At 35.5% G+C, this 23,513-nt stretch overlaps 3 protein-coding genes across 4 annotated transcripts; 1 reads left to right on the forward strand and 2 right to left on the reverse strand.

The window, feature by feature from the left end:
* The first annotated feature begins 3,172 nt into the window (after nt 1-3,172).
* Nucleotides 3,173-4,671, forward strand: cdkn1cb (cyclin dependent kinase inhibitor 1Cb). Its single transcript, XM_065298069.2, has 2 exons — nt 3,173-3,811; nt 4,017-4,671. The coding sequence occupies exons 1-2, from the start codon at nt 3,178-3,180 to the stop codon at nt 4,079-4,081; spliced, it is 699 nt and encodes a 232-aa protein (XP_065154141.2). The 5' UTR covers nt 3,173-3,177; the 3' UTR covers nt 4,082-4,671.
* Nucleotides 4,672-10,369: 5,698 nt separating this feature from the next.
* Nucleotides 10,370-14,171, reverse strand: ifitm5 (interferon induced transmembrane protein 5). Its single transcript, XM_073813360.1, has 3 exons — nt 13,850-14,171; nt 13,342-13,583; nt 10,370-11,500 (listed from the first exon to the last, which is right to left on the reverse strand). The coding sequence occupies exons 2-3, from the start codon at nt 13,546-13,548 to the stop codon at nt 11,279-11,281; spliced, it is 429 nt and encodes a 142-aa protein (XP_073669461.1). The 5' UTR covers nt 13,549-13,583; nt 13,850-14,171; the 3' UTR covers nt 10,370-11,278.
* A 139-nt stretch (nt 14,172-14,310) lies between these two features.
* LOC135787821 (catalase-like) lies at nt 14,311-23,513 on the reverse strand. Of its 2 annotated transcripts, XM_065297726.2 has the most exons (15): nt 23,398-23,513; nt 23,183-23,283; nt 19,489-19,580; nt 18,060-18,231; nt 17,609-17,719; nt 17,216-17,346; nt 17,028-17,132; nt 16,812-16,937; nt 16,542-16,733; nt 16,261-16,413; nt 16,026-16,164; nt 15,726-15,856; nt 15,524-15,631; nt 15,252-15,335; nt 14,311-15,137 (listed from the first exon to the last, which is right to left on the reverse strand). In XM_065297726.2, exons 3-15 carry the CDS (start codon nt 19,549-19,551, stop codon nt 15,075-15,077), a joined length of 1,578 nt encoding a protein of 525 aa, XP_065153798.2. In that variant the 5' UTR covers nt 19,552-19,580; nt 23,183-23,283; nt 23,398-23,513; the 3' UTR covers nt 14,311-15,074. The 2 variants fall into 2 exon arrangements, with proteins under 2 accessions (XP_065153798.2, XP_073669460.1); XM_073813359.1 differs by lacking the exons at nt 23,183-23,283; nt 23,398-23,513 and having other exon boundaries at nt 19,489-19,731.

Consider the following 23,513-nt stretch of genomic DNA (forward strand, 5'->3'; position numbering starts at 1 on the left):
AGCAGAAACATAAAAGTATTTTTTTATTATGTTGGTTTATCTTAGTACTTTATTTTATGTAAAAAAATAATAATTTCAATTGTATGTTACAATTTAAAAACACGGGATAAAACATTCAGCAATGTCAAAATATAGCAAACTATACATTTGATTAAACAACTCAATAACTGACCTGCCACCAGGTAACAATATATGTTTTTGAAAAACAAATGCAGTTGAAAAGAAAATATTCGTAAGTGTAAATACCTTGTGTTCTCGTGCTTAATTTCGAGTTAATCACATTTGGCTTCACACATTTGTGACTGGTAAATGTAATGAAATAATGCATTATCCATTGATACAAATAACTAGTTTATTTTATAAGGCATATCAGTTCAAAATAAAATCACTACTGTTCTCATAATTTTGCATTGTTGCAAAGCAGCTTTACCAAAAAAATACATGATAGCACAACTGGATAGACATATATAAAACTAATATAGATATATATATATCTCAAGACCACTAGGTGTCACTATAATGAAACGTGCATGTAACCTCATGTCATGACTGTGATTAAATATAGAAAGTTTCATGATGATACACTTTAGTTTTCAGAAGAAACAGCTGAATGATCATACGGCTTGCTAGCCATCAAAGGTTTTGTGGTCCAGGCAAACCATCTTTATTTATTGTGTGGCTCCGGTAAAAAAAAAAATTTGTCGGCAGTTGTAGCCCAGTGGTTAGAGTGTCGGGCTTGTAACCCAAGCGTTGCCGGTTCGAGGCTCACGACCGGCGGGTTGCGACTGTGGTGCCCTTGAGCAAGGCACCTTAACCCTAATTGCTCCCCGGGCGCTGCAGGGATAGCTGCCCACTGCTCCGGGTGTTTGTGTGTTCACGACTTGCAGTGCGTGTGTTCACTATTCACTGGATGGGTTAAATGCAGAGGTCACATTCCAAGTATGGGTTACCATACATTGGCAAATACTCACTTCACTTTTTTTCACTTTAAAATATCTAATTTCGTTGAGGAGTAATAAACATATGTCTAAAAACACAATGACCATTTTTGGCCATTTCCGCTGGAAATGTTGATATTTCATTTCATTGTTATGTAATACAGAAGCTATGTGTAGACTATATGTAAAAAAGTGGTTTTGAGTCGATTGGAATAGTGCTTTCAGAAATATTTGCAATTGTATTTTAAGCTCTATTTTGCAGCGCTAGACTAACCATTCACTGTAAAAAGTAAAAAATTGGTTCATCTTAAAAATTACTTCTGGTAATTGGTAACACCAAAAGAATTTAAGTTTATTCAACCTTAAGTGAAACTAAAGTAAAATTTTAAGTTGAATGAACTTAGATTTTTAGGTGTTACTAATTGATGTCATTTTTTTAAGTTGATCTAACTTTTTACTTTTTACAGTGTAATGTGGCATTCACACCAGATGTGGAAGAGGCGGCAAGGGTAAGTAATTTACATGTTAAATCAATGCAAAGATGCGAATAGGCTTGCTCTAGTAGTGACATGATTACAGGGAGCGGAGTCGCAGAAGCCCCTCCCATGATGCGAATTTCCGGGTGAATGTCTCGAATACAAGAATTTCACACGCGGCTTTCAAGCGTGAATGAAGCGATTACACTAAATGTTCAAGCGTCCAACTACGTGCGAATAGCGCGTATTTTAGGCCCCTACCACGGTTGGTGTGAACACCACATTAGGCGAAACATGACATGTTTGGTATCATCGTACTCGGCAACGATTCAGGACTCCTGCAAAGCAGGTCCCATGAAAGTATGCCAACCACAGCCAAAGTTATAGGCATGTTAAACATTTGTCTGTCCCCTAGGTGGTGGTGCTATGATGAAATTGTCCCAGCAACCTCAGTTCCTGACTGCCTTTACAAGTACCAAGTGTTGTGTAAATACACGCAAGTTTGGCGAAGATTAAGCCTCAAATCTGTTATTTTTCTAGCTCTACGTAAAATTCGTTGACGCACTATACGAAAAAGGATTGGCTAATCGACGTGAATTGCTTGCCCTGAGTGTCTCTAGATGCTACACCCCAATTTTAAGAAAGTAATTATTACAGAAAATGAAGTCACAGGGTGCAATCTAATCATCTTGATCCAAGGGTTCATACGAAAAAAAAATTGAAAAAAGTGAAACTTTGGACGGTTGGTGGCAGTAGCGGGTTTGAGATAGAGACTCCAAATTTGCTGTGGTAATTTTTTGGACCTTAATTTGTCTGCAAAATTGTATAACTTTCCTACGTATGCTTCTATGGGGTGCCATAGACCACCATGAATAATAAAAAGAAAACTAACGATTCCATCAGGGTTTTGATCCCTCTAAGAAAGAATGTGTTAATTTTTAACTAGTGCTGGGAAAAGATGAATCGCGATTAATCACATACAAAATAAAAGTGAGTTTTTGCATAATATAGTGTGTGTTGTGTAATTATTATGTATAAACACACACACACACACACATAAATATATATATATATATATATATATATATATATATATATATATATATATATATATATATATATATATATATATATATATATATATATATATATATATATATATATAAAGATATATTAATAAAGTGTTTTCTGAATTGTATACATGTTTGTATGTGGGTTTAAATATACATAATAATTACACTCAGTACACACACACATATATTATGCAAAAACTCACTTTTATTTTGTATGCGATTAATCGTGATTAATCTTTGCCCAGCACAATTTTTAACATATTGTTTTGTGTTATGCTATTTAACATGTTGTGTGTAATTTCAACACATTAAGTGTTGATTTTGTGTTCAAATAAATTAAAGGAACAACACAAGATGTGTTAAAACAACACAAAATGTGTTGTTCGTATAAAAACACAGAGATGTGTCTAGTTTAAGACAACACATTAAATGTTGAATGCAATGTTTTCGTAGATTAGTATTACTAACTAAGTGGAGAAATATATCAGTCACTCGCAAATGGGTGTGGGATGGGCAAAGTACAGCACGTAGTCACACTTCGATTAAGCCAAAAGGTACAAACCAATCACAGACAAATATTATCATCTCTGACCAATCACAGTAAAACAGAGTCAAGTCTGGAGAATCAGAGTCGAACAGAGGCGGGACTAACAACAGAATGAGAAGGGTAATGACCAATGAGAACGGAGCATGTGGTTTTACACCGCTGAGGCGCAGCACTTTAAATCTGACTCGTTGAAATCTGGAGACTTACAATTTATAACGACGTGTGCCGTAGTCCACACCGATTTATTTTGGCACTTTGGCTTCTTTTTCGCTTGGATTTTCACAAAATTAGCGATGTCTGCTGTCCTGCTTTCCTCCATTGCGATGGCCAGACTGAGCGCAAGGGAAATCGCGTCCGAACGGAACACAAGAGAGATTTCTCCCGAGACTGTCCCGTTACAGAAGCCCACGAAAGCCTGCCGAGATCTGTTTGGACCCGTGGATCACGACGAACTACGGCGAGAGTTGACATCCAAACTTAAAGAAATTGCTGAACATGATCGGCAAAGATGGAACTTCGACTTCGGTGAAGGGCGGCCGCTGTACGGTGAACTGGAGTGGGAGGAGAGTCCAGCCGAGGACTGTCCGATGTTTTATCGAGAAAAAATCACGACCACCGTGCCAGCGAGGCCGAAAAGAGAAGGTCTGACACCTTATTGTGGGGATCGTTTTACATCTGTAAACGTTTTGAACGAGACAAACAGACGTAACCCAAAGAAATCTCGCAAAACAGCCGCTCACGCCCAGACGAAAAGACTCACGGACCTACGGATTACAGGTAAGACATAAAGAGCATATATTACGTCATCAGTCCAAATTGTGGTACTGAAGTATACGTTATGTTTACAATAGTAAACCAAAGTAAGATGTGGTGTAATGTAGTATTTGTTAACGCATACTTCAAACTGATATATTATTTACTACAGGAATTTGTTTTATTACACGTGTAGTTCATGATTTTAAATCTTCTTGTTTTCTTGTAGATTTTTACGGAAAGCGAAGAAAAACGGGCAGCATGAAGCCAAAGGGAATCAGGAATGTCGAGTAAAGAGAAAAAGCCCCCCGGCCTCTGCGTCACCCACTAGTGGCGGGAAAAGTCCGGAAGAAATGACGTCACATTGTCTGGACCTCCTTGGAATTTACTGACTCATGTCATTACGTCATATGATACTGGAATCGCATTGTTACGTTATTTGTTCCGTTTTTGCTCTCGGTTCATAAAGGAGCAGCATGGGTGTAAACCGAGTTAACACCCAGAGTTTAAATTAAAGCCAGGACATATTTATTTATGTTGAATATATCTCAGTATGTATATATTTTTGTAAAAGTTTAAGTTATTTATTTATTTTTCACACAAGTCTTCCGTTACAAGACATACCTCAGCCGTTTTGTTGTCAAATATGTCGTTTTTTCTCATACTCACTTGAAAACTACCAAAAAATCATGATCCTGAGCCACGTTGTAAAAATGTTGATTTAATAAATATGTATATAAACGTATGCCTCATTGTCTCTCGTCTAGTATATAAACATCAGCCTTCTATATGTTATAAAGTCATAATTATGAGTATGGGGGTCTTATGAAATAGACATTGGGACAACCACCCTATACCTGGCTCTAGCATAAGGGTCTTGGAGCTCAGATTGTAAATATAGATATTTACAAGAGATAATATAACATGTGATTTAACAAAAAACTTTTTTTTAAAGTATTAGTGGAATATTTTTTACGTCCTTATATCGTGTATACACCATTTTCAGCATGTTGGAAACCTGGGGAAATATAAAGACTTAAAGGACCCTGAGACAAAAATTACGGATGATTAATAGGCCTTTTCTTCATAAAGAGTGTTGTTTAGAAGCACAAGTTTATAATTTAAAGGGTTCACCCAAAAATAAAAATCCATAATTTCCTCATCCTCATGTTGTTTTAAACCTGTATTCATTTATTTTTCTGATGAACATTAAATAAGATATTTTGATAAATTATGGTAAGCACACAACTGACTTTAACCATTGACTTCCATAGTAGGAAAACAAAACAACTTGATTTTGCAAGTCAATTCAACCTACTATTTTAAGTGTTGGTTTAAAAAAGTTGACAACTTATAAATTGAAGTTGAAATTGTTTAACATATTTTTTTAAAAAGCTAAAGTAGCATGCGTCAATTGTGTGTGCTTACCATCATTTATCAAATTATCTTCTTCATCCTTTATCACAATACTTCCATAAAAAAAATGTCTACTATGGAAGTCAATGGTTATGGCAGCTGTATGCTTACAATTATTTCTTAAAATATATATTTTGTGTTCATCAAAATACAAAACCCCATACAGGTTTAGAACAACATGAGGTTGAGTAAATGATGACAGAATTTTTATTTATGGGTGAAAGGTCCCATAAAAGTGAATACAATGCATAATGAGGGGAGGTAAACTAGTGTTTTCAGGACTACCATAGGAAGAACAATGAGTAGAAAAGATGAAAAGAGGAGATTAAAACCATGGAGAAGAGCGTGCCATCTCTTTTTGAAGTGATAATGAGTCCCGCGCGCTCCTCCCACAGCCCGGTTCAATCCGCGCAGGGCGCGCGACTCCCCGCGGGAATCTCCCCGCGTGAACCATCAGGAATGGCGCGTGCGGCTGCATACAGGTGAAGAGGCTATTCATGTGTGCGTTTAACATCTGTATGACAGATAGATCATCTGTCAGGCATCAAACAGAGCTCAGAATACTAACAGTAGTTCTTAACACTAGTTAAAAGGGTAATGTTGAGGTTTTGATTAAGGCACTTCAAGTATAGTCTACAATATAACTGACTCAGAGCCAGCAGAGAGTCTTTTATAGTCTTCAGTTACATCTTTATAGACCAAATGTTTCTATTTTAAGAATCAACCATTATAAAAGCTCAAATTAGTCACGCTATAATATGGAGGTAAGCGCGCGCGCGTGTGTGGTTATATCCTGACGAGCACATATGCTATACTTTAAACCTTAAAGTCAGCTAAATGCTTAATTATTGTTTAAAATGACGAAGTATATATATAGTAACTATGCATTTGTGGTCGTGTTCAAGACTAAAGATCACATCAATCATAGGTTAAATTAACAAAGGATTACAGATAGAGATTTGTTCTACACATTGGGTCACGCGGATCTGTTGGCACTATGAAAATTAAATGTGTTGTGATCATTGAGGACAGATGTCATCTTTCTTATGTGTGCTGTGTTCTCCGGTCTTTCTCACCCACTCAGCAGCTGCGTCTCCATGGACACCAGCTGGCCAACCACAAACATCAGGGGGAGGGGCCAGTTAGTGTGTAGTGTACCAGCTGACACGTTCATTCAAGCACATCACATTCATTCATATGTGCTCTGTGATGTCACACTGTTAAAACATGTGACCAAACAGCACTTATATTAAATTATTTACTTAGCAGCTGACTGCATGACCAGTTCCGTGGGAAAACACTCTGTCTGTAAATAACACACATGTTTATTTTTTCGTGACCTATAAGATTGAGTGATTATTGGGAAATAGTCTTAAATATATCACGGTTTTATTTTTACAGAATGTTCTTTACAATTTGTTGCATGATTTTATGTAGAAAACAGTAGACTTAATTTGCTTTTGTACAAGCAGAGTCACAAATTTAGCTAATTTTCTTGTAGTCAACGTGTAGTACATTGACATGACTTGTAAATTCAATTTAATTACACACACAAAAAAAAACTGTGAGGCCTCTAAACATTTTACATCTTTGATGTTGTTTCTGTTGTTAAACACTAGAGGGCAACAATTCCCAAGTGTAACTAACAGAGACTGCAGTTATTAGTACCTAAAATGTGATGCTCACTGCATCCCACAGCAAAACTTAGTATCATCATCATATTCTTTGAAGTACCTTTGAGGACCACGTACATACCGTAGTAACCAAAGTTTTAAACCTTGATCTAACCGGCTGATAGCGAATATTTGACTTTGTACCTATTATTAAAACTGGGTGGTAGCTTACAAGCCACCCAGAAACTATAGCGAGTTTCATTACAGGCCGAGAGCCTCAAAGCAGACGGAAAGGGACGATTATCCCTCAGTACTCAGAGATCTGCTGCATATAGACGTCTCCTCCAGTGGATAATTTAAGATCGTGGGTGTTTATATGTGTGATCCTCCCTACTGTGGTTGTGCTCAAACCACGGGAGCTAAAAACCATCCAGCCTCCTCCTTAAAAGCAGAAGTCCTGCAAAACTGCAATGAAATCACAGTCAGAGAGAAACGTACAATCACTCGATCCAAATAAATCTGTTTTAGGATACATGGCTCGTGCTTACATGCTGAAACGTTGTAGTGGTTAATCTCAGCTGAAAACAGAAGTTTGAGTGGTATATTTTCTTTACATGTGGGCGGTTTCCCGGACAGGGTTTAAGTTTGAGCTGCTTTAATTTAAAAACACCTTGTCCTGATTTATTTTGACATATATTGGTGACACTGTTTTGTCTCATGATGTACATCGATAGTGTTTTTTGTGAGGTATGTTTGTAAAAACATCTTAAAAGACCTAATATAAATAAGGCCTTGTCCTTGATTAGCCTAAACCCTGTCCGGGAAACCGCCCCATAAAGTATGTTTGTAGAATAGTAATGCACTCAAAAAGACTATAAGAAATTCTGTAGGCCTCACATTTGGTTAATCTTTATGCATGTTGCCATGCTCTGTCTGCATTAAAATGTATATTCCCTTATTAAATTAAGTATATTGTTATTACTCATGACTAAAATGTTTAATTACATTTAGACCTTGCATCAACTTTCCCTAATAGAAGAAGGCTGTAAATTAATGAAATAAAGGACAAGCTACAAAGACAATGAAATCATTTAAGAATGATGTTTGGCACCTGAATCTTGCCTTAAGATATATTTATAAGAATGTGAAGACTTTCCACAGTTACAGGCCTGAATCCTAAGGAGTTTTCACTATAATAAATATTTACACTTGTATTAAAATATTCTCATTACTGATACAGTAGTGTTTTATTTCAATCAGTATAAAGTTGACCTGTTATAAGCTGACATAACTTAAAAAAACAAGTTAAATTTTATTTTAAAACTTTTTTTTAATAAAGTAACCAAAAATTATATTTGACAAAATGCATATACGTTTTTATACAGTGTACAACCAAACATGTTTCTATAGCATCATAAAGCATGTTTATTTTTAAATCTGTGTATAGCATTAAGCAAAATATCATGTTCTGTATTTGTATATTGTAATCCATTTGACAGATGCATCACAAGCCTGAGAGATTTAAGAATGAAAGCCCTAATGCTGTTTGTACTAAAAAATCAAGCAATCGTGACTTAAATTTGCATTTTGGATCCATAACTTAACTATCTTTGTTCATTCAACTTATTAACTTACATAAACCATAAAAATCAAGTGCAATTAATTTAAGATTATCAGTTAAGATTATCGGTTGAAAATCAATGCACCACATTTAACTCATTGTATTTCTCTCCACCTGAACAGTGCAGTTTGTTGTGTGCTTCTGTGGAGAATTAAGTTCATTCATTGATTGACATATAGTCAGTCCTGAATCATTTGTACGAGTCAATAAAGTTAAATGACAATTTAAGTTCAGTCTTTATGAACACCAAGTGAACTTAATTTTTGAAGTGCACTGTACAAACTCCAAATGTGGTCAACTTAAAATTTTAAGTTCAGTCTATGTGGCCACCAAGTTAAGTGAACTTAAACAAATACTTTTTGAGAGACCCATTACTTAATTTAATTGGAGCAATGAGTTTGCTCATTAAAATGAGTTCAGTCAACTTCTTAGAGTTTGCAATGCCCAGAGATGGGAATTATATTCAATAACTTTTAGCTTTTTAGGATTTTGTCAATTTGATGCAACTTTTGTTAAAGAAGACCTGAGTGAAAAGTCTAAAAATAACCCTGGATGACAAAACAGTTATAAGGGTGAATTTTTATTTAGATTTTCCACATCTGAAAGCTGAATAAATAACAAATGAGGTTTGTAGGAAAATATTTAGCCGAGATACAAATTTGAAAATGTGTAATCTAAGGGTAAAAAATCAAAATATTGAGAAAATAGTGGTCCAAGTCCTTAGCAACACATATTACTTATAATAAATGTTTTATATTTACTGTAGGAAATTTACTATATATTTTCATGGAACATGATATTTACTTAATATCCTAATGATTTTAGGCAATACATTTTTTCATGTTTTGACTATTGATACAAATACCTGTACTGTAAAAAAGTTTAATTAACTTGGATTTACAAGTCACATAGGTAAGAGTTGCTGTAACTTCCAAAATAAAGTTGACATAACCAAAGCAAATTCAACTTGATCTATTAAGTTACATTAATTCATCACTTATCAAGAAATTTGAAATGTCTTGAATCCTATTGATTAAACTTATAAATTTAAGTGGAAAAAGTTTTTTTTTTTACAGTGCATGCTACTTATGACTAGTTTTGTTGTCCATGGCCACATATTGATTTTAATCATTGATTTGACTTTACTCTGTCATTATTAAAAATATCAAGATATATTTTCACACTATGATTTTATGTAAAAAGAAAAAACAGTAAATAACGAGAAAATAACTTCAGCTAGGTTTTCACATGGGTCACAAGGAGTAAAAATAATGTAAGTGTTAAGATATTGGTTTTATTAAAAGTAGTAAAGTTAAGTTAGTCCGCAGAGCATCTTTACCCTATTTTATACAGTCTAATAATATTTATCTCTCCAAATTCATCCCCAGTTTTCTCTCCTTCAGCTCATGTTTAATGGCTTTTTTACTCTTATCTCTATGTTCCTCCTTAAATCTTTCTAATGTTAGTCCAAAAACAACCAGCTTGCTTTTCACATTCCCTTTTTAAGGGTAAAACCTTGTATAATCATACATTTCTATATTTACACTCTTAAAAAATTGCAACATGAAGTTAAAACAATTTGGTTTTGCAAGTCAATTCAACCTACAATTTTAAATTTTGACCTATAACTTGTAAATTGTTTTATTCAATTTGTTAGGTTAAAGTAACAAAAATATATGTTGATCTCACAAAAATGCTCCTTTTTTTTACATTGTATTACTTGTTTAATTATATTAATTTCCCTTTTAAAAACATCAAAAATAATAAGAATTATGTTTGTTAACAAACACAGATACTTTCTTATGCCTTATACAATGTATACATGTCTTCTGCTTTAATGGATTAAATACCATATGTCTACACTACATACAGGTTATACATTTTTCTGTGTGTTTTCTGGGAACTAAACCCACAACCTTACGGTTGCCAGCGCCACGCTTTTCCAGTTAAGTTACAGGAGCACGTCTCACATACAACAGGTCCACATGAGAGAGTTTGTTTATTTATATGTGTGTGTTTTACTCTTTAATCGAGTCTCTGCACATCTGTGTCCACTTCTCATATTGACTTAAATAGAAGGGGAGTGAAGGCTGGCACAAAACTCTGTCATTTAAATGGTAAAAATACCCACACGGCTGGGAGGAGTCACCGCTGTAAGCACAGGCCACACGGCTGAACATTACAGACCATACAGAGACATATGAGACCTAAACCACAGCACTCGCTCTGTCTTTAAAACATAAGAAACACAAACCTCATGAAAAACATACAGCTGGATAACACAGAACTTAACCTGTTAACCTGTGTTTTCTACCATTGAGATAAAGCTAGCATAAGTTATGGCTTTGATTTATGTGATGTGGTTATGGATATGTCAAGCATTGCATTTAAGGTTGAAATGTCTGTGGTTTTATTTTCAAGTACATTTTTTAACATGCAAGTGTTTCACAAAACTCATTCAAGTCAGAGAAAATAATTAAAAATACATTTTGTTTGTAAATTTAACGTTACTCATTTAATGTTTTTTTTTTAGACAAAAGTGACAGAAATCTGCCCAGATGAAATCCGTGCAAAGAAACACGTGCAAAAGAAAAAAATATGGAGGACATTAAATATTTTATTAAATACTGTTATACCAATTTGCTGTATAAAATAGAAACATAAAATAGATATCAGTTAACATATAGTATACTGACATTAATAATGAATAAAATAATCTTATTAATAATAATAATAATAATTCACGATATAGCAAAAGAAACCAAGACGTTGTCAGAGAGGTGTAGGAGTTTACAGTCCTGAAGGTTGAGTTTTTATCTTGTGATTCCTTGTGTCATCTGTCTACCTGCTGAACAGGTTCATGAAGCTCTGAAATCCATCTTCACCGAAGAAATCAAACGATCCCTGTGAGCTGCCCAGATGAACAATGAGCAGGACCAGCATACCCAGAAACAACAGAGGAATCAGGAGATTCCAGCCCGATGCCAAAATGTTGTACCACTTCGCCTTGTCTGAGCATTCCTGCGCTGCCCGCATGTCGCCCAGGGTTTTCTGATCTCGGGCCTAAACACACAAAGAATGTCAATGTGAGTCTTGCACATTTTTGTTTCAGTACACACTAGAAAAAAAATAGGGAACAGCTCTTTTGACACCTTCAGTTCAACAAATAACTCAAAACATTTTCACATGTCCAAGTCCAAGGTGGTCCAGTTAATGGAAACTAGTTATTATAATTTATAAAGTTTGAAATATGAATTTTTTTACAAAATCACATCGATTACCCTCAGAAGACCTTTATTAACCCCTTGGAGCCGGTTTGGATTAACTTTTGTGAAGGATGAATGCACTTTTTGGGGGGTTTAAAGTCAGAGGTTGTTCCATGATCCCTGTTTTCTAACGTTATAGAGCGTGGAAGAGCAAGGATATTACTAAAATAACTCCAAATGTGTTCGTCTGAAAGATGATGGACAGGTGTATCTCGGATTGCTTGAGGGTGATTTTGATATTTTTGGCTGGAGTATCCCTTTAACTAAAATTTTAAGACAACCAAGTAATTTAGACTACTTTTTTAAGTTGAACCAAATTTGTTTACAGTGTAAAAGGACTTTTTGTGAAACAGAAAGGTTCTTTGAATGTTAAAGAATCTTTATGGAGCCATTCAACTCGAAATGGTTCTTCTATGGTGTAGCATCAATATTTTCAAGAGTGTATTTTTACCATTTGGAGTTCTAGATTTGCCTGTAGTGTTCTTTAAAGATAAAAAGGTAAAATGAAAAAGTGCACAAAAGGTTATCTGTACATTAAAAAAAAAGGATTTGTTAGTTCAACTAAAAAACCAGGAAGTTACCTGGTTGCCTTAAAATTTTAAGATCATTCAGAGTAAAAATATTAGTTGAGTTATGAAAAAATTGTTGTGTAATATTTTAATATTATAATTATATTATATACTAATATTTTTAAGTTAAATTAACAAGAATGTTTAAATCAAATGAAACAACAGTTTTTTTACAATGTGGTGAATACGGTTCTACAGGCTATAAAAAGTTAAGGTTCTTAAGGGAACTGAAAATGGTTCTTGTATTGCATTGCTTGAGAATTGTGAATTGCCACGTGTTTGTAAACTAAAGAACAAACAGATCTTTATTGAAAATTTAAAACATTGCACAAGGATTTTTATTCGTTTTTTTGCGACGTTTATTCATGATACAAGAAGTGAGAAACTCACATTATCTATGTATCAATAAAACATAAATTTTGACATGTGTAGGCTGCACTGTAAAAAAATCTTTGCTACCTTAATATTTTTTGTTGAATCAACTCAGATTTACAAGTCATATCAACTTACTATCATTTATCTTGTCAAGAGATGAGTTGCTACAAAATAAACTTGACTTTTTTCAACTATATTTTTTAAGTTATAACAACTCATCTCTGGTTAAGATAAATAATAGTAAGTTTAATTGACTTGCAAATCTGAGTTAATTATACTGTAAAAAATTCTTTGCTGCCTTAATTTTGTTTGTGTAGGTCAAGTCTATAATTTTGTTTTAACCTCCTGAGCCCGAGCTTTGGTTTGTCTTTTTTTTTCAGATGTCTTCCAGCTATTTTGGGGTTAGGAAGAACCAATAAATATAATAACCAAACATTTTTCAATTGTCCACGTTTGTGCATACAACAAACAAAATGTGATGTCCACAAAGGTGATTAAGTTGTTTCAACTTAAAAAAGTAAGCTAACATTTGTACATTTCTTTTTTGAGTCAACTAATATTTTCTAAGTTGAATGAACTCAACATTTTAAGCCAACCAGGTAACAAACTTCTACTATTTTAGTGTAAGAACTCTTTTACTACAAAGTAATACTAAAATTAAGACAGACACCTGATGTAGGACACTGAATCTCACCTTGATGGAGTAGATGAGAGCCATGAACCCCAGGCAGCAGAAGTTGACATAGAGAGTGTTACAGAGAGACCAGATCAGATAATCGTTTGGGGGTTTCTTGCCTGCATGGCCCATGTTGACCACGGTTGAGCCCCCCACCTTACGGCCAGCCTTACAGTTAGTGAGCGGAGTGCAGTCATTCACGTAGCTGTATGTGGCGTTATCCATCCTCAGAGATCAGGAGTCAAATCCTGTGGAGGAATCTGAAGAGAAATTATGAGGAGAAAGATGACAACTGTACTTATACAACACTGAAGAGGGGTGGAGTGAGCGAGCGCGAGCGCGCTAGAGAGAGAGAGAGAGAGAGAGAGAGAGAGAGAGAGAGAGAGAGAGAGAGAGAGAGAGAGAGAGAGAGAGAGAGAGAGAGAGAGAGAGAGAGAGAGAGAGAGAGAGAGAGAGAGAGAGAGATCATTCATTATGTGGTTGTTGCTAGAGAGATCAGGGCAGGGTACGGCCTTTAATATGTTACCATTTCTAAGACGACTCTCTTCAAACTTCTACCCAGAGATATCGGGTCTCATATACCTGCATATAAAACTTTATACAAAAACATATCACAAAACTGATTTGATATTCTCTAATCTTTTTATATCAGTCTTTGAAAATAAGCAAAATATCAAACACATTTAGGCCAAAATAAAGAGGGATATGAAAATGATGTGACAATTTTAGACTGTGGGGTTCACATTGTGTCCAAGCTGCTTTTGCCCATGCAAACTTAACCAAGAGTTATCTAGTTTCCAAAAAGACAAAATAAGAAACATTCAAATATAACCACCTGCATGATATTCACAGATAATCTAATCCTAAATCTCAAATATGGCATTACTGAGGTATTGTTAGTCACTAGGTAGCAAGTATAAAGAGAACATAAACAATACTTCAAAAAAATTTAATAGGATTTAAAATGAATGCACACTTGTTCAAAGATGAGGTATTCAAATTTATTATTGATTAATAAAATGACAAAAATTCACATTCATATACTGAGAACCGATTAGGTCCAGTTAAACAAACGGGACGGACAATAAATTTCACTTATACAGCCATAAACTGCATTAGAATATCGAAAGGCTGACACAGAATTTATACTAAACCGCATTAAGCTTGTTTGGCTATTTCACATTTTAGGTTGGTAGGTTGAGGACAAAGAAATCATAAAACAAAAGTGTGCATGTCATCTCAGATAAGAAGTGCTTTGATGTTAAGTGAAAGGAGTCGGATGCTGGAGGAACACCTGTTAATGTGTTTGATTGTTGAGCGAATAAAGACATTTTTTGTTTGGCCCCAGGAACCCGTCTTTAGAGTTTTTCTTATGAGAATTAAGTTAATATTTTTACCACTACATTACCTGGTTGCATTAACTGTTGATTTGACTTAAAAATATTTGTTGACTCAAAAAATTTTTTTTTTTCAGAACAGTGTCCTCATGTGTATTAAAGGCCTCTTTATGGGTTAGTAAATTGTGCTGCATTGTCAAATTAGTGTTACATTTATACATGACACTTATATTGTGATTTGGCCACATAACATATGAAACCTGCACTTCTACATTACAAAAGGAATTAATTAAACACAAATATCTCTCATTGACAAAAAATATAGAGTGTATATGTTTTGGGTTAAATATGTGAGTGTGTGTTAGTACAATTGATTGTGTATCTTTGTTTGGTGTAGGTCTGTGCTCTTTTGATTCACATTTTGGAAGTAGCAGCCACAGAAGAAGCCCCACCATTCATATAAACATGAACTGTGTTCTGCAGGAAAAGAGAATCAGAATTATTATTATTATTAATATTATTACTATTATTACGTGTGTGTGTGTGTGTGTGTGTGTGTGTGTATCAGTGTAAGTGCATGTGTTTGTGTACCTTCTTCCCCTCGGCGTTGTATTTATCCAGGAGTTTCTGAACACGAGTCCCATAATCTGAATGAATGGCCATCAGGTTTTGAACCTGCACATATATGTAACATACATTATACAATGGCCCTGCTTCAGTGCTCAAATTTGATTGGCTGACAAGCACTTTCAGATTCAGTCCAATAGCACTAGGACACTGATGACTTTTTAAGATTAAAATACTTTAGGCCATAAATCAGTCCCAAAGATTAGTCTGATAAAGATAATAATGAAGATCTTTACCATGCGTTTCTGAATAAACAGCTGAGCGTCTTTCAGGTGGCCGGCCATGTTTTGACACAGACGCTCTCGTTCATCTTCCTTCAGCACCTGAGTGAAGAACGTACGCACCTGCGAAACAGATCAGAGCGGGGTAAAAAAAAAAAATAAGATGTGATTATAAACATATTGATGTCTTCATGTACACACACACACACACACAAACCTGAGTCACATTATCATCATCTGCGCTGTTGTATCTGCCCACATCAGGGGACACTCCAAATTTTGACTCCTTGAAGTGTGCCTGGTGCTCTGGGGCACTGAAGCTGTTGGGGTAGTAGTTAGGAGCTCCCCCTAGAGGACAAACAATGAACTGTTTACATTTCAATATAGTGAAAAGCTTGGGGCTTAATCACACTAAGACGAATTCACTAAACACATAGTAATTTTAGTAAGACCACTCTTTTACATAACCAAAAATGCACAAATGTTGGATTATTTTCCTGTATTGCGAGTCACTCACCCTGGTTGTCATTCAGACACATTGGGCCGTCTCTCTGGTAGTTTGCAACACGGGTGCGGAAGGGGCAGTTAACAGGTAACTGGAGGTAATTCGGACCGAGCCGATGGCGATGTGTATCTGGGTAAGAGAAAAGACGCCCCTGGAGCAGAAAACATGGGTTATAATTACTAAATAAAGTAATACTAGTCATTCTGTTATATCTTCATCCAGTCATTAGCTCATTTTAAAAGTGTACCTGCAGCATCTTATCTGGGCTTGGTTCAATGCCGGGCGGCATGTTACTGGGATCAAAGGCGAGCTGCTCAACCTCTGTAAAATAATTCACAGGGTTTCGGTTCAACACGAAGCGGCCCACAGGAATCAGAGGGAAATCTTTATGAGACCAGACCTGAAAAACACAATTATTCATAGTAAATCCTTACTGGATCATCACTCAGTTTTATTCATATTGTGCACATTTTGTATTTATCATAGTTTATCTTCACAGGCCAGCAGAGTCAGACACAATCCTGCTACCTTTGTCAAATCAAACGGATTCCATTTCCAGTTCTCGGCCTGCTTAAAGGTCATGACCTGGATGTAGAAGGTCCAGGATGGGAAGTTTCCATCTGCAATGGCGTTGTAGAGATCTCTAATTCCATAATCTGGATCAGTAGATGCCAACTGTGCCGCCTTTTCAACCAGCAAATTCTTAATGCCCTGATTAGTCTAAAATGAAAAAAGAGACTTGACATATTGAAGCAGTGAACGATTTTACAAACATATACACGTGTACGCAATAGTTACCTTGTAGTGAAATTTGCAGTAAACAGGTTTCCCCTCAGCGTTGACGAGTTTGAAAGTGTGTGATCCGTATCCGTTCATATGACGGTGGCCGTCTGGGATTCCCCGATCACTGAACAGGAAAGACACCTGCACATACATATAACAACATGAACCAGATGCACTGTGAAAAATGATTTTCAGATGTGTGACACAAAAAGTGACAGGTTTCAGGTGTACCTGATGTAAAGATTCTGGTCGTAGGCTCAAGAAATCAAAAACCATATCTGCGTCCTTCAGGTGAGTCTGCGGATTACGCTTCTGAGTATGGACGAAGGACGGGAACTACAAAAACACACACGTTTTACACTTGCCATCACACTATAAATCACTTTACAATAAATGCATGTGTGTTTTGTGTCTCTCACCAACATGGCATCTTTGATAAAGAAGACGGGAGTGTTGTTTCCTACAAGGTCCCAGTTTCCCTCATCCGTGTAAAACTTGACAGCAAATCCTCGAGGATCTCTCACGGTATCTGCAGACCCAGCTTCACCAGCTACACAAACACACACAATATTAAAAGGGAAATCAATGAAGTTTTATTACGTTTAGGTAAGTATGTAAAGGTGAGATGTTTTCCTGTAGTTTGACCGTGAGCTCTTGACCCTCTTACAACACCGTTCGGCTCAATGTCAGAGACCCGAGTGTCATGACTTGTGTTACGACATAATGATATTGATTAAGGTCAGGTTTGACTTTTACAAAAACAAAACCCCAAAATGTGACATTTCTCTTCACAATATCACACAGATACGCACCCACGGTGGAACAGCGCACAGCGATGGGTGTCGTCTTTCCCACATGCTCAAACACTTTGGCTTTGCAATATCGGGTGATGTCATGGGTCACTTCAAAATAACCAAACGCTCCTGTGAATAACATAAGGATATATTTATATATAATAACAGATTATGAAGTTTGCCATTTTTATGTGATGCTATTGAGTGATTCAATCCAGAATCATGAACTGAATCAATCAGTCGACTCACTAAAGCAGTTAAGACGACTCATTAAATGAATCAACAACTGTTATGGTGTAAGTGATGTGTTTAAAATGATTTTGTCAGGTTTATAAAACTTAAATCAGTCTTGACTGACTTATATCTAAATTAATCTAATTATTAAATGATATTTCAATAATAATAAACAATTTAGCACCTTGTTGGGCCCGAAAGTGGTGTAAAAAAGACTAAAATCGCATGTACTGGCCTGCTCCTTTAGCATGCACGACTCTCTCTGGGATTCGCTCTCGGTCAAAGTGTGCCATCTCATCAGTGAACACCACGTCCTGCACCAGCAGGGGTCCACGTGGACCGGCTGTCATCAAATTTAATTTGTCACCGATCGGGACACCAGCACCAGTGGTCAGGACGTCCGGCCGCTGAGATAAAACCAAAACATGACAGTGTGAGTTGAATTAAAGCATTAAAACATTTAATGCAAATTTATTATCCAGCCAAAGCATAAAATGCATGATCTAATAAAAACAAAAATTAACTACTGTTAACTAATTAACCAAAAATTGAATATGGTATTTCAGTAACACTATTGTAATACAATTGATAATTAATCTGAAAATGACTTGATTAGTACACATTTACTATAATTAAACTTATCTAAGTAATTTTTCTTTTAAAACTGTAACAGTAAAACAAATATTTTAATATTCTGGAATGGTGAATAAAAATAACCACGACAGATAGTAATCTTGTTATATGATTAAATATCAATAGATGTTTAGGTGAACTAGTCTTTAAACAAAGGCAAAAATGCCCAAATCTGCTTGATTTTACTAAGGAGGGAATGTTATGCTGCGTTCCAGGCAGGTTTTTAAACCCCTGAGTTACGACTTCAAAACCACGACTCACGACCTTATGCGTTCCAGGCAGCCTGTAACTCGTGTTTTTGCATTCTTCTACCAGTGAAAGTGCACTGAAACGGCAGTCAAACCCGTGACTTCCCACCCGTGAACTCGTACTATATCGATGTACTCCCAGTTCAGAGTCGTGAGTCGTGGTTTTGAAGTCGTGAGTTACGGGTTACAGGTTGCCTGCAACGCAGCATTAAACTACGTCAAGGGGAACTTTAGGAAAATGATTGGTTGAGCGCGGTGTCAGTCATATCAATGACCAATCACGATAGGAGAGGAGTGGGTTGAGGGGAAGGGCAATAACTTTGTTCCGTGTAGAACAGAAATTAAACAAAACATAATTTTGTTTAAACATAATCGCTTCCTAACTTTGCGTTTTTCTTACTCAAAGCATCCACAGTTGAACACAACACTAAATACACAGAAATAAAACAACATCGCGTGTTCAAACAGGATAAATATATTATTTTATTTTTAGATTATCGGACTAAAATATAAACAAATCTTTGATGCATTAAGGCGTAACTTATTATAAATGTGACACCATGTTTACCTGCTGTGAGGTTTTGCACAACATGTCACTGCAGTTAAGAAAAATACATCAAAATGTTACTTCTGTTTCAAGAATTAAATCACTTTGATGAAGATTGTGAAGATTATGCAACCTTTGGCACAATTTCTCAAAGCGCGTGTTTTAAACAAAAGCAGGACAAAACCCACACAAAATTCATATTAAATATCATAAAATATATAAATTGTGCATTAAACCTGAGAGCCGCGACCCTCCTTCCACAGTTTCATCTGATCCGTCGCTTTTTCTCTGTCTGCCATGATGAAGATCTCTGGGATTTTGAAACACACTGATCCAAAAAGACACACACAACAACAGGATAGCTATTTATTAGCTTTGTGAAATTATTTTGTGTCCTTGAACTTTAACCCTTCCTCTGGTCTCCTCATCTAACTCACTCACTGACGCCTCGTCAGTCTAAATAAACATTATAGTAAATTAACGTTTAACATGAAACTGAGTTACTTAATGGGCGGAGCTTAGAGACCCCTCTTATGCAGGATCAATAGATCAATGCAGGGTTTGCCTTTTGAGCCTCCATGTGCCCCCTGGAGGAAGATACGCTTTGTGTCGCAGGAAACTATATTTAGCTGATAAAAACATAGCCTACAGATTCTAATGGTGTCCAGTACAAAAAACAATAAGCATCAGCATTAAGAAACCATTATAGTTTCAATTAAAACCAACACAATTTTCATTATAACCATTAAATTTATTAGAACTTCTGTGATAGGTTTCGATTTAGTGCTTTTAGCCCTGGGAATGTTTTAATATATTATCATCATTGCTTTCATATTACAATTATTTCAACAACTGATACTGAATAGTTGTTTTAGTATTCTAATAGATGGATGGACGGACAGACAGATGGATGAACAGATAGCGACAGACATTACAGAAAGTGATGGATGGACGGATGGATGGACAAACAGATTATTTCAAAGTGATAGATGGATGGAAGGACGGACGGATAGATAGATATTATAGAAGTGATAGAAAGTGATAGATTGATGATATGAAAAGACAAATGGATAGACAGACAGTCAGATCAACAGGCATTCAGACGTTATAGAAAGTGACAGATAGATGGATAGACAGACACACCAATAGACATGCAGACAGACATTATAGAAACAGATGGATAGATTGATAGATGGACAGACAGACAGACAGACAGACAGAAAGACAAATATGATAGAAAGCAATAGATGGATGGATGGATTGTTAGACAGATAGATATTATAGAAAGTGATAGACTGATGATTTCAATAGACAAATTAATGGATAGATAGATAGACAGACAGACAGACAGACAGAGTGATAGGTTGATGATTTGAATAGATGGATAGATGGATGGATGGATAGATAGATAGACAGACAGACAGACAGAGTGATAGATTGATGATTTGAATAGATGGAAAGACGGACAGACAGACAGATAGATAGAGCGATAGATTGATGATTTGAATAGATTGATGGATGGATGGATGGATGGATAGAGTTGGATTGATTATTTGAATAGATGAATGGATAGACAGACAGACAGACAGACAGACAGACAGACAGATATTATTGAAAGTGATAGACTGATGATTTCAATAGACAAATTAATGGATAGATAAATAGATAGATAGATAGATAGATAGATAGACAGACAGACAGACAGACAGACAGACAGACAGACAGACAGACAGAGTGATAGAGTGATGATTTGAATAGATGAATAGATGGATGGATAGATAGACAGACAGACAGACAGACAGACAGAGAGAGTGATAGACTGATGATTTGAATAGATGGACAGATGGACAGACAGACAGATAGATAGAGTGATAGATTGATGATTTGAATAGATGGATGGATGGATAGAGTTGGATAGATTATTTGAATAGATGAATGGATAAACAGACAGACAGACAAACATTTTAGAAAGTGATAGATTGATGATTTGAATAGATGAATAAACAGACAGATATTATAGAAAGTGATAGATTGATGATTTGAAAGATAGATGGATGAATGGATGGATGGATGGATGGAGGGATGGATGGATAAATAGATATTATAAAAAGTGATGGATTATTTGAATAGATGAATGGATAGATGGATAGACAGACAGACAGACAGATAAACATTATAGAAAGTGATAGATTGATGATTTGAATAGATAGACAGACAGACAGATATTATAGAAAGTGATAGATTGATGATTTGAAAGATAGATGGATGAATGGATGGATGGATGGATGGAGGGATGGATGGATAAATAGATATTATAAAAAGTGATGGCTTATTTGAATAGATGAATGGATGGATGGATGGATAGACAGACAGACAGACAGACAGACAGACAGACAGACAGAGTGATGATTTGAATAGATGAATGGATAGACAGACAGACAGACAGATAAACATTATAGAAAGTGATAGATTGATGATTTGAATAGATGGATGGATGGATGGATGGATGGATAAATAGATATTATAAAAAGTGATGGATTATTTGAATAGATGAATGGATAGATGGATAGACAGACAGACAGACAGACAGACAGACAGATAAACATTATAGAAAGTGATAGATTGATGATTTGAATAGATAGACAGACAGACAGACAGACAGACAGATATTATAGAAAGTGATAGATTGATGATTTGAAAGATAGATGGATGAATGGATGGATGGATGGATGGATGGAGGGATGGATGGATAAATAGATATTATAAAAAGTGATGGCTTATTTGAATAGATGAATGGATGGATGGATGGATAGACAGACAGACAGACAGACAGACAGACAGAGTGATGATTTGAATAGATGAATGGATAGACAGACAGACAGACAGATAAACATTATAGAAAGTGATAGATTGATGATTTGAATAGATGGATGGATGGATGGATGGATAAATAGATATTATAAAAAGTGATGGATTATTTGAATAGATGAATGGATAGACAGACAGACAGACAGACAGACAGAGAGACAGACAGATATTATAGAAAGTGATGGATAGATTATTTGAATAGATGAATGGATAAACAGACAGACAGACAAACATTTTAGAAAGTGATAGATTGATGATTTGAATAGATGAATAAACAGACAGATATTATAGAAAGTGATAGATTGATGATTTGAATAGATAGACAGACAGACAGACAGACAGACAGATATTATAGAAAGTGATAGATTGATGATTTGAATAGATAGACAGACAGACAGATATTATAGAAAGTGATAGATTGATGATTTGAAAGATGGATGGATGAATGGATGGATGGATAAATAGATATTATAGAAAGTGATGGATTATTTGAATAGATTAAGGGATAGACAGACAGATAAACATTATAGAAAGTGATAGATGGATGAATAGATAGACAGACAAATAGATATGATAAAAAAGATAGATAGCTGATGGATGGACAGACAAGATGGACAGATTTTTTTGAAAGCGATGAATGGATGGATGGATACAGATAGACATTACAGAAAGTGATAGATTGATGACTTTGATGGATAGACAGACAGACATATAGATATTATAGAAAGTGATAGATAGCTGATGGATGGATGGACGGACATACAGACAGATCAACAGGCAGACAGACGTTATAGAAAGTGACAGGTGGAAGGATGGATAGATAGATAGACAGACAGACCAATAGACATGCAGACAGACATTATAGAAATAGATGGATGGATGGATGGATGGATGAACCAACCGCCAACAGACAGGCAGACATATATTATAAAAAAGTGATGGATGGATAGTTATAGACAGACATACAGATTTTATAGAAAGTGATGGATGGATGGACAGACAGACAGATCAACATGCAGAAACCAATATAGAAATCAATAGATGTTTGTATGGATCCTTTACCTGCAGGATGATGTAGGCACTGAATTTCATGACTTTATAAGATTATTTTATTCTTTGTATGGAGGTTTTGTTGTAGTGCAGGTTGACTTTAACAAACAGTTCTGTTAACAGCAGAAATACAAAAAGTTTAAAGGATTATTACAAGCATATGATACCTTTATATACACAATCATTGATAATCTTGTCTTTTGCAGTAGATATCAAATCTTATACACCTTTGTGAGAACAAACATCATTTGGCATCACCAGAGCGATGTGTCACTACGTAGCAAGTATATGCAGAAAATACACAAGCGTGCATGTGGGAAGATTTCTTCAAAATTGTACAAAC

Source organism: Paramisgurnus dabryanus, chromosome 23, assembly GCF_030506205.2.
Source record: "Paramisgurnus dabryanus chromosome 23, PD_genome_1.1, whole genome shotgun sequence".
NCBI lineage: Eukaryota > Metazoa > Chordata > Actinopteri > Cypriniformes > Cobitidae > Paramisgurnus > Paramisgurnus dabryanus.

What these genes read in the sequence shown, in the direction of transcription:
- cdkn1cb (XM_065298069.2), top strand. Translation starts at nt 3,178, where the DNA reads ATGTGGTTTTACACCGCTGAGGCGCAGCACTTTAAATCTGACTCGTTG. An exon ending in CACGGACCTACGGATTACAG is followed by an intron (nt 3,812 to 4,016) that starts GTAAGACATAAA and finishes GTTTTCTTGTAG; the next exon opens with ATTTTTACGGAAAGCGAAGA.
- ifitm5 (XM_073813360.1), bottom strand. Translation starts at nt 13,548, where the DNA reads ATGGATAACGCCACATACAGCTACGTGAATGACTGCACTCCGCTCACT. An exon ending in CTCTCATCTACTCCATCAAG is followed by an intron (nt 11,501 to 13,341) that starts GTGAGATTCAGT and finishes TTGTGTGTTTAG; the next exon opens with GCCCGAGATCAGAAAACCCT.
- LOC135787821 (XM_065297726.2), bottom strand. Translation starts at nt 19,551, where the DNA reads ATGGCAGACAGAGAAAAAGCGACGGATCAGATGAAACTGTGGAAGGAG. An exon ending in TTATCAAAGATGCCATGTTG is followed by an intron (nt 17,133 to 17,215) that starts GTGAGAGACACA and finishes GTGTTTTTGTAG; the next exon opens with TTCCCGTCCTTCGTCCATAC. An exon ending in ATGATGATAATGTGACTCAG is followed by an intron (nt 15,632 to 15,725) that starts GTTTGTGTGTGT and finishes TCTGTTTCGCAG; the next exon opens with GTGCGTACGTTCTTCACTCA.